The sequence below is a fragment of the Balaenoptera physalus genome (genome assembly GCF_965194825.1).
Source record: "Balaenoptera physalus genome assembly, chromosome: 7".
NCBI classification, from domain to species: domain Eukaryota; kingdom Metazoa; phylum Chordata; class Mammalia; order Artiodactyla; family Balaenopteridae; genus Balaenoptera; species Balaenoptera physalus.
In genome coordinates, this window is record NC_138886.1 from 38,784,519 (window position 1) to 38,794,782 (window position 10,264).

The following is a 10,264-nucleotide window of genomic DNA, read 5'->3' on the forward strand; positions in this document are numbered from 1 at the left end:
TCTCTATCCCTGGCTCCTTCTTCCATGCTAGCATACTAAATGTATATTACCTTCTCTGTCCTTCAGGTTGCTTTCTATAAAAGGGGATAGAGAAACCTGATTCAAAGAGTTGTAAAGATTAAACAGGATAATATACATAAAAGCATAAATTTGTTTCACAGCACTGAAGTACAATAACAAGCAGTACTTAATTTTTCTAAATTAAACTAAATCTGGCTCAAAGCCCCCATTTTAAAGTGTAGAAAGATATTCAGTATTAGTCATTACTGGGGGCCTTTTGCCTATTTAGTTTAGTATTCACTGTCAAACAAATATGTAGGAAAGAGCCTCTGATTTAAGTCCACCATGGTGGGACTGGGATATTCATTGTCCAGGCCCATTTGGTCCATTAAAAGGCCAAATTAACGGCCTTGGCTTCACAGCCTCTATGCTAAGTATGGGCAATGCAGTATTTTACTGAAGCTCCCAAAATAATGGCGCTTGATGATTAGTCATCTCAGCAAACATTATTTCATCCCATAAAAAATCGTGCTATCTCCTAGAGGACTTCCACACAAAAGCCATCCACATAAGGAACTCATCTTTACATCCTTATTCTGGAGTCATTGGAGCCACTGCTACCTTTAGTCAACTCTCCTTCTTTCAACCCAGCACTTATATCAACCCCCATCTCCTCTCTCCTGGGAACACCCAGGTAAATTCTCCTCCCACATGAGAATCTGGACTGGACTGTACAATAGGTATCTCACAACTTCTGTTTGGGGGTCAGGAAATATGAAAAGCCATTAATAACCCCTTAGACCAGAAGCCCAGAACTTCCTGTAAGACAGAAGGGGAAAGTCCGCTTTTATTCTTTTTGGAGTGGAAACAGCAATGCATAGCTTGGTGAATCATCCTGCCTCAAATGAAGGATGCCTAAAGCTGGGCAAGCATTGCTACAGAGGAAAATTACCCACCCTTGTCATTGTCAGCCCAACCTCCTTCCCACAGTGAAGCACTGCTAAACTTGCATAATAATCATTTCCTTCCCTGCCTGCCCACCCCCACCCCACCTCATAGAAGGAAAGAATAGACCTTGAGTTTCCTGGGAGAGATAAGGAGGCAGCCTCCACAAGTCTTTAAACTGTCTCTTGGCCTCCCTAATGAAGACCAAACATGTACTTGTGTCCCCAGGAAAATAACAGCCTAATTTAGGCTCTAATCCAGGACCAAATAGAAGTTCTAGAAGAAAGGCCTCAGAGAAGAGTCTGATCTCATAGCCTGGACCTCTTCATTGAGACTGCACACTGGGGCACAGTTCTCAGTGTTAATCCCTGTGAAGGCTGCCTAAAGGAATCTGATCCTCTTAGGTAACACCTGGCACCAAAGAAATTCATGATGCCTGAACCTGTGATCTGGGGTTCCTGTGCCCAGTCCACGTCAAGGTACCAGTTGATTCATCCATTTTGTTTGCCCTGGTATTAGGTTTGGAGTGTGGGCTTGCGGTTGTAAAAATTCAGAGAGACCATTCCTATCACATTCTATGTCAGTGACAATTTCTTCAGACACCACAAAATGTAATGTATATGAGACCCCTCCTGAAATTGCCCAATACTGTGATCCTGAGTGTGAGCACAAAGCACATGAAATCTTTTTCTAGAGAAATTGATCCTCATCTCTCCAGTCATTGTTCAGCTAATATACCTTCCTGCCTTTTATGACAGTCCTTTCCCATAGGAACAGGAGTCTGGGAAAAAGGAAAACAGTCCTAGAAGCAGAACAAGAGCATGGGATCACTCCTGGATGGTGCTGCCACCTCATTTGGACAGGTCACTTTATAGATGTTCTGAAGGTGTAAACTCAGCCTCGTTTCCTCATGTAATGTTTCTCTGAATGGAAGCAAACATCTGGGCACCGGGTATGACTTGTTATGTGACCCCAGGCCAGTAACTCATCCTTTAAGCCACCACCTGTCCCGTGGTTAAAAGTCCTCGGGCCATGGTTACGTAGAAAATATCCCAGGATGGCAGTTAAATGCTCTGAGTTCCCTAGTACCGGCTTTTCCACCAATTGGGTGACTCATTTTCTCTGATGTTTCAGCTGTGAGAAGCACATTTGAAATGATGGATGTGCTATATTAAATATATTGATAAGAGCAGAAACTAAACCTTGCAATCTGTAGGGTTTGCTTCCTCTGTAAGCGTGGCTGTCTCTACAGGAGCTGAAGGTTGCCTCTTTAGCCCTATGGTCTGAAAGCTAGGGCAGAGGGGAGAGACTGGGGGAGCCAGCATGAGCTATATTGCACCTAATTTTTTCTCTCTCCCAAGTCTGAAAACTGGCAGTGGTGAGTCAGGTGGTTCTAAGGCCTCCTTTCACTTGATTATTCGTGGTGACCCCACACCACCTTTACCTGCATGCCACCTTTCCCTCCTTCTTTGGATGCTCCAACCTCTTTTTTTTTCTTACCAGCTACCACTCTACTTAGCCATTAAACAGCTTTGACCTTGATGATATGAATGTGAATGAGGGCACGGATACACTTGACACCTCTGGCCACTTTTGCTGCAGTGAACTGAGTGGGGTGTCCAAGAAGAAACACTTGTCTTAGGAAGACTTCTAAGAAGGTTCCAATGATCCCCACGTCCTGATAGTCACACCCTTGTGTAATTACTCCTCTCCTTGAGTGTAGGCTGGACTTAGTAATTTGCTTCTAATAGAATAAGGAAAGGGTGATGGGATATCATTTCCATTATTAGTTTACAAAAGATTGTAACTTCTGTCTTGCTAGCAGACTGTCTCCTGACATTGATGAAGCAAGCTGCCATGTTGGGGAGGCCCACATGACAAGGAACTGAGGAGGGACTCCAGCCAACTCTAGCCAACAACCAACAAAGAATTGAGGATCTCAGTCCAACAGGCTTTGAGGAACTTCATCCTGCCAACAGTTGTATAAGTGAGCACAGAAGTGAGTCCTTCCACAGTCAAGCCTTCAGATGAGACCCCAGCCCCAACTGACACCTTAATTGCAGCCTTGTGAGAGACCTTGAAGCAGAGAACCCAGGTAGGCCTTGTCTGGATTCCTACCCACAAAAACTGAGATAATAAATATGTGCTTCTTAAAGCCACTAAATTTGGGGGTGTCCATTATACAGCAATAGATAACTAATACACCCCTAAATTACTGTAATCTTGGTGAAAAATGTAGCATGACTGGGAGGGCAGGCACCAAATAGGACAACATCTCCCTGATGACATCCCTGGGAATACTGTCTTCATGGTCAAAGATTATCCAATATACTCTTATGCTAAAATGGTATCATTGTGCTCTACAAAGCCCTGATTAGTATCCAGGAGGTACTGGAGGCATAGGTAGGGTTGTGTTGGGTGGAATGGATGGCCAGTATGGGATCATGAGTAGTGATGATGATGTCATTCTTTCCCCTTCTCATTTTTTTCTTCCTTTCCCACTCATTCCACCATTACATTTTCTTTACTCTCTTCCTCCTTTTCCCCAAAAGTCTGGGTGACTGCCTGATGACCATTCCTGTAAATGATGCTATCAAGCTACATATCCTGAAGAAATTTCCTTGAGGAGCAGTTCTTCCTGTTCCTCAAGGTGTTCTCACAAGCACGGAGACCTCATTGTCAAGCTCAAAATGTGCTTTCCAGACAGATTAGCACCCCATGTGTAGCAGATTCTTAAGCGGGACCCACCCAGTTCCTAGACCCTGCCCTGGCCAACCCAGTGTCCACAATCACAAAGCCCATTTATATACACCCCACTCAATGACACCTACCTATGAGATACTCTGGAATCAGCAGCTTTTTCTAGACGAAAGTAAGTCACCATCTTCAGGAAAATATTCATATCCCTTGTTCTTTTCAGAGCTGCAAACTCAGTCTTCCCTACTGCTCCAGTAAGGGTAGAGGAAGCGGAAAAGGTGAACTGCTACCCATTTTCATTAGGGTAAGGTTAAGGGGTGGGGAACATGGCCCATCACTACAAACTTCATGAAGGAGAGAAGGGCTCTTAGTTGCAGGTGACATTTATTCCTCACCAAGAGATCTAAGAGGAAGATTTCTGTCTTCCACTAACCTCAGGGCCTAAACACTCTCCAAAACTTTCTGAAGGAACAAGGGTTAATTCTGGCTACATTATGCCAGAGTAACTTATCCGATTATAGCTGTATATAGTTCAGGATAGTTTGAGAGCAGGTAAGAAGACAGTTTGAGCCAAGTTCTGGACTTTAAGGGGTTTTCTCACTTTGGAAAAGCCTGAAAGTTTCTAGAATAAACTTTTTGTACTTTTTTTTAGAAAAATAGTTTTTTAAGTAGGGGACATCTGAGCAGGATCAAATAAAGGACCCCAGGATGAAACTGAGGAGGCTACTGTCAGGCTCCCTGCAAGGAACTGGTCATCTCTTAGACGCCAAGAGAGGAAATCAGTATGAGCTGAACTACTCCTTCCTTTCTCTACACACAAGTTCCAGGATACCCAAAACCCATGCCCCCGGTGCAGTACACAGAGAGCACTAATGTTTCTCTACTAGAAGAAATATTTATTGAGGAGGATCAATATTCTCAGTTGTACTAAAGAAAGATTGTTTTCATCAGAGGATGTGTTATCATGAAAACTGCGAGGTTTTCTCAACAATGACTGAGTTCTTTGGAGAAATTTTTTCTCCCTGGAAATGCTGGAGAAGCAATTTCTGTTTGAATAGAAGAGTCAAATCTCTGAACACAGTGCCTTCATCAGGGGTGAAGGTGGCTGGAGGTAACTGGCATTCTTGATGCACGCAGGTGGGGCTTGGATTGGGTACAAGCTCCCTGGAGGACAGGGAAGAGAGTTGACTCTGGCATAATACCTAGTCCTCAAAGGCCACAACTTTCTGGTGATGTCTGATCCTGTCTCTGTTCTGTCTAACACTTGTAAGACAACTCTGGTCAACAGAAACAGCTTCTTGATTTGAGGACTTAGTACGTGCCCATTCCTCTTGCTGTGGGTCAGAGAGAGCCCCACAGTTGGAGGGACATCCCTTGTCAGGCTGTACCTGGGTCTGCAGTTTCTTCTTGTGCTGACTTAACTCCAAGGCCTCAGATTTGAACCTACATGCCAGCTTCTCCTCTAGGATCTTCCCAATGGCTGTCATGAGCTCCTGAGCTTCAGGAGGCCCATAACTCACAAAGATAGCTGCACTTTCAACTGAGTCTTGGTGCTGCACAAAGGTTGACATGAATTTGGCTTTTTGCTGGGGACTTTCCTGGTCTTTGATTTTCCTCTTGGAGTCAATCCACTGAAAAAATCGCCTCATCTTTTTTCTGAAGTAACTTTCTGGAGGAAGCTGTTCATTCTGTGACAGAGGTGGGGAAGTGTCCTTTAATTCTCTTTCCTCAACAGGGTGGCTCTTCTTTCTGCCTGTAGACGTCCCTAGTCCTGAATCCTCACTTCTGTATTCTCCTGCTTTGGAGCCCGGAGGTCTCACTCTCTTTGCAACAGGTGGGAAATTCTTATCCTGGCAGTTCCATAAGACATGCTTAGAGGGATCCTGCCTCTGCTCCGTGCTGGTCCCACTGTCCTCCAAGTGGGCATGCAGCACCTTGGAAGCTGCCATGTCCCCAGTGGAGACACTGTGGACATGAGTCAGTGAAGGCTTGGAAGGCAACCTACCTGAAATCAGGGGCATGTCAGTGGGACAGTGTACAGCCTGGCTATGCTCCTTACCCTCGAATTTAAACTTTAACTCACTAAGGAGCTGGTTTTGAAGGTCTGATAGTTTAGAATCTTGGGGAACAGTTATTTTTGGTGAGGGACATTGGGTGGTCAGGGCAGTTTCTATTTTATCCATATTGACGTATGCCATTTGGGAGCTGTCCAACTCGCTGGTTGTCAAGATGTCACAATATTGTGATTGAAGAGCACACAGCTCCTTGGCCTTGAATATCTCCCTGGACACACTGGACATGAAAGAATGTTCTAAATTCTTCCCCTCTATCTTTTGGCCCTGAATCATTTCTACTCTATCACTGGAGTTCATGTTCTCATCCCTTGGCTCATGTCCATCCCCGGCTTGCCTTATGGGCACCTCTGGGCTGCATCTGTGGTCTAGTAGAGTCTCACTCTGACTCACTTTGTCTTTGTTTCTGTGTGTGAGCAGCTGAAAAGTCTGTCTGCCACACTCAATTGTCTGAACGTCCTCTGCAAGCCTTTGGTCGATATCAGAGTGTGATGGCTGCGGGGCCCGCTGTCCTTCTTTGTCCACAGATGAGATAACAGGAAGAGGATGATCCAGCACCGGGACTGAATTTGTAGTTCTCACCTTGTTTCCCTGAGAAGTTTCAGAACTTCCTTCAAGGGGCTTGGAAACCTCACCTTTGGAATCCACCCCAGAAATATGGGTGGTTGAGGTGGGAAAGTCAAATTGAGGAAGAGGCCATGTTTTGGCTTCTCTCAACATATAGAATTTTATGGATTCAAGAACCTTGAGGGGTAGACCCCATCTCTGAGTCACACGAAACCTTAAAATATGGGCTTCTAGCACCTTTCGGGTGTTAGGATCAAGAAAAGAAAGCTCTGGAGTGCTAATCTGGTGGTAGACTTTACCTACCATTGCGCTTTTTGAATCTGCGTCTTCCATATTGGTCTGGGAACTCCCAGAAGGAGGCAAAGTATTGTCGTCAGCCAGCCATGAACGACACACACCTATAGGAATCCTACCTGCACTGATCTGCCAAGACTTCGTGCTCACATGTAGTCTAAGAATGGTTTTTATTTGATTCCAATCTATGTCCTTCCTTGAGACATTTAATAATTCATTCCCTGAGTGATTCCTTGAGTGACACACACAGTTAGTTTTTGTCTCCAAAGCAGCCCTCAGACCCTGCACTAGGTAACATTCTGAGACCTCTTGTGGACTGTCTTCTGGGCTCTTCTCTAGGATATAGCCAAGATTCTTCCTCATGTCATACCTTAGCTGAAACTTTGTTGGGGCCCTCTCATGGAAATTTGCTGGGAGACAAAATGGGAGGTTAAGAGCTTGAGGACAAGTGGCTTCTTGAGATTTCTGGAGCACAGGAACTAAACCCCACAAACTTTCCTGTTGTTTCTGCAACATGTGCCATTCCAGGTGTTGATTTCCAGTCGTGATATGAAAGTCTGACTCATTCTGGAATGTATGGAAAGACACTCCATGGTCCCTAATCTGGGATGGAGAAGAAGATGGTAGAATTGGGAGTTGGGATTGAAGGTGGGCCTGGGGCTGGACCTGAGTGAAAGGTAGGGGCTGGGATTGGGTTTTAGTTTGAGGCAAGGGTTGTGGATGTACATGAGGGAGCAGAAGGGGATGAGAATAAAGAAGTGGTGGAGATTCTTGATCCCGGATTTTGAATGCAGAAGCATTACAGATTCCATTGAATAAAACAGAGTGAGACTCTAGAGGGTAACTACTACTAGAAGCCAGGAGAGTAGCCTCTAGGGACTCACTGTGCAAAGAGGGAAGACCCCAGAAGAGCTGGCTATATTTCTGCTGCAAGTTTTCCCCCAAAGTCTTGTCATATAGGAGCTGCTGACAAATGCACAGCTGCTCAGGTTTGCTTTCACTGTTCCAGCCAGTTTGGGGGGCTCTAGTGTCCTTTACATCAAGTGACTGCAATGAATTCCCTGAAGATGTCCGTTGGTATTCTGACATTTGTTTTGAAAATGGTCCCTCTTCCTTTTGTTTCTTCTCTAAATTCTGGAAAGCCATTTTCTTTTCTATTTGTCTCTCCAAGAGTCCCTGGATGGCCTCCACGTGCTTGGTAACAGAGTCTCCCCAGAGACAGGTGTCTGGTAGAGGGAGGGAAACATTCTCTCTCTGAAAATCAGAGAGTGATAATGTGGGGAGGAACACATTCTTGGCATTAGCTTGCCTTGAGGAGAAGTCTGAAATTGACAGGCTTGAATGCTCAGTGCCTCTGATTGTTGAAACACAAGTGGACAACCCACCAGAGCTATCTGGAGATAACTTCTCCAGAACAGGCTTCAGTAAGATGGAAGTTGATTTAGGTTGAGTCACAGATAAAGTGCAGTCTGGCTGTGGTGAAACAGATAGAGTTGGTGGTGCATGATGACAAGCAGAAGAATCGGGGTGATTCACTGCCTGGGACAAATCTGATAAGGGATTGATATCTTGGGAAAGGGTGGGGTCAAGAGAGAAAATGGTATCCGGAGACAAAGTGGCCTCTCGTGGGGGAACAGGATCTGCTGTCTGAGTGTCATGTGGTAGGAGAGGGGGAAAGGCAAGGGGTTGGGGTGGGGAATAGTCCACTGGGGATTCAGAATTCAAGGAAGGAAAAGGCTCTGGTGCCAGAGAGTGACCCAGTGGTGAGGGTGAAAAAAAGTCAACTAAGGGAGTCACTGGGTTAGGGGAGAGAACGGAGCGGGGCAGTGGGGAAGGCTCAAGCAGAGAGGCTGCTGTTATGTCTCTTGGAGGGACTGTTGAGAAGGCAGGGGACAGAGTAAACGATGACTCAGTCACAGGAGCTGTGGAAGCCAACGGGGACACAGAGGAAGTAGAATCTTCCAGGGCCTCTGGGAATAGCATCCGATTGACCTCAGCAGTTGCCTTATTACACACCTCGCAGAAGGGGTCTGGACATAAGAGTTGACGAAAGCGGGTGGTGTCATCATGCCGGCCCAGGGGGCTGCAGAAGACAGGAAGTACAAAGATGCAGCCAGGACCAGAACAAACATGAGACCCTGGCAGGTCTGGCAAAAGTATGGCTGCCCAATGTATACTATCCTTTCACATTCTTTTACTTCCTTAATCTCACAATAAATCTTTTATCCCCCTCCCCAAGGCTTTCACATTCTGAATCTGAGGATTTTACCTCCCATGTCAATCCCAGGCTTCACTGAGGCCCTAGAAATTCAAAGACTCCACTAAAAAGCGGGATACAGGAAAGAAGGTAATGTTCAGTCACCTTTGCAGAAGAGAAAGCACCTTCCTTGCCTCCTCTACTTCGCTCTGGCGAGCTCTCCAACCTGGGAAACCAGGAGAGTGATGAAGGTAGAAACAAGGAGACCTTATAGGAGGCTTAGTAGAATGTCCTTTAGTGGTACCCTTGGTGGATTGGACTTGGAGAGCCCCAAGAACTAGGAAATAGGGTCAGATCACATGGTCAATGATAATAATAACAAAGCTCAAATATGTATGTTGCTTTATCATTCACAAAGGGCTTTCATATGTATTCTCCCATGTGATATTCAGAACCACCCTTTGAGGAATATAGGTCAATGGTTATTTACCTCAAAGAGGAATCTGATCATCCAGGAAGTCAAAGGACTTTTACAAAGTCAGGACACAGAAGTTCTGACTCTTGACATCTCACATGGCCACCTGTTGGGAAACACCCATTGCCCAGGTCCATCACTGCTTCATGCCCAGCGATGAGCAGAGCAGGGAATCTGAGAAGTGTCTCAGGCTCTGACTGCCTTCCCATAAGCCTCTCCTCTGAGAACTCTGGTTTCTGAGAGAAACTGTATCTAGCAGTTGACATCCTCAGAGATCAGGGACCTTGGACCTCATGGAAAAGGCGGGAAGGGTCACCCTTGGAGAGTTCAGATGGGATAGGCAGAACCTTACCTTTCAGTGTTCCACCTTTCCTTCTCCTGTTGGCTCTGCCCTGATGCTGAGAACAGAAAGAAAAGAATGAAGGGCTGGGGCTCATTTCTCTCACTCCTCTCTAGGAAACTCGGATATTCATTATCCATGAATAATATGACTCTATTTTAATTAATAGAACTTTATGTTCCTTCCTTTTTTCAATTTTAAAGGTTTAAAATGCTTTCAATTTTTTTCTTCTTTGACAAACTCAAAGAAGGACTTTTGTCTATGAGATCCACACTTGATATTCTCAGACAGAAGTCATCTGCCCAAGGAGGGCATAGCATCTGAGGCCAACAGTCACGTCCATGTCCCTCAGATAGGACCCTGTATCCTGGAGCTCAGGCTCCAGCCTCTGCTCAGAGGTTCTCAGAGGCTCAGCATTGCTGCTCTGATCAGCCCAGCACAAAGGAAGGCTCTGTCGAGCGATGCCTGATGTGAGAATGTGACGCATGATCAAGCATCGGGGAACTCTGTTCTCCTGCAGAGATCCCAAACTCTCCAAATAACCCAACCCAGGGCCACAAAGTTACTGCAAAGTTATTGCTTGGGATTTTATCCTGGAATCTCCAAACACTCAGATGGGCCATGGGCTTCAATTGGAAGCCTTAGTCCCCCCCAGAACTACTGGCCCTGCCTGGCCT

At 45.6% G+C, this 10,264-nt stretch overlaps 1 protein-coding gene across 1 annotated transcript; it reads right to left on the reverse strand.

Annotated features, from left to right (window-relative positions):
• Window positions 1-864: 864 nt before the first annotated feature.
• On the reverse strand, window positions 865-9,513 carry LOC309665177 (spermatogenesis-associated protein 31D1-like; the record flags this gene model as incomplete). Its single annotated transcript, XM_082471394.1, has 3 exons — window positions 865-8,658; window positions 8,938-9,109; window positions 9,354-9,513. 3 exons carry the CDS (start codon window positions 9,511-9,513, stop codon window positions 4,845-4,847), a joined length of 4,146 nt encoding a protein of 1,381 aa, XP_082327520.1. The 3' UTR covers window positions 865-4,844.
• Between the last annotated feature and the right edge of the window lie 751 nt (window positions 9,514-10,264).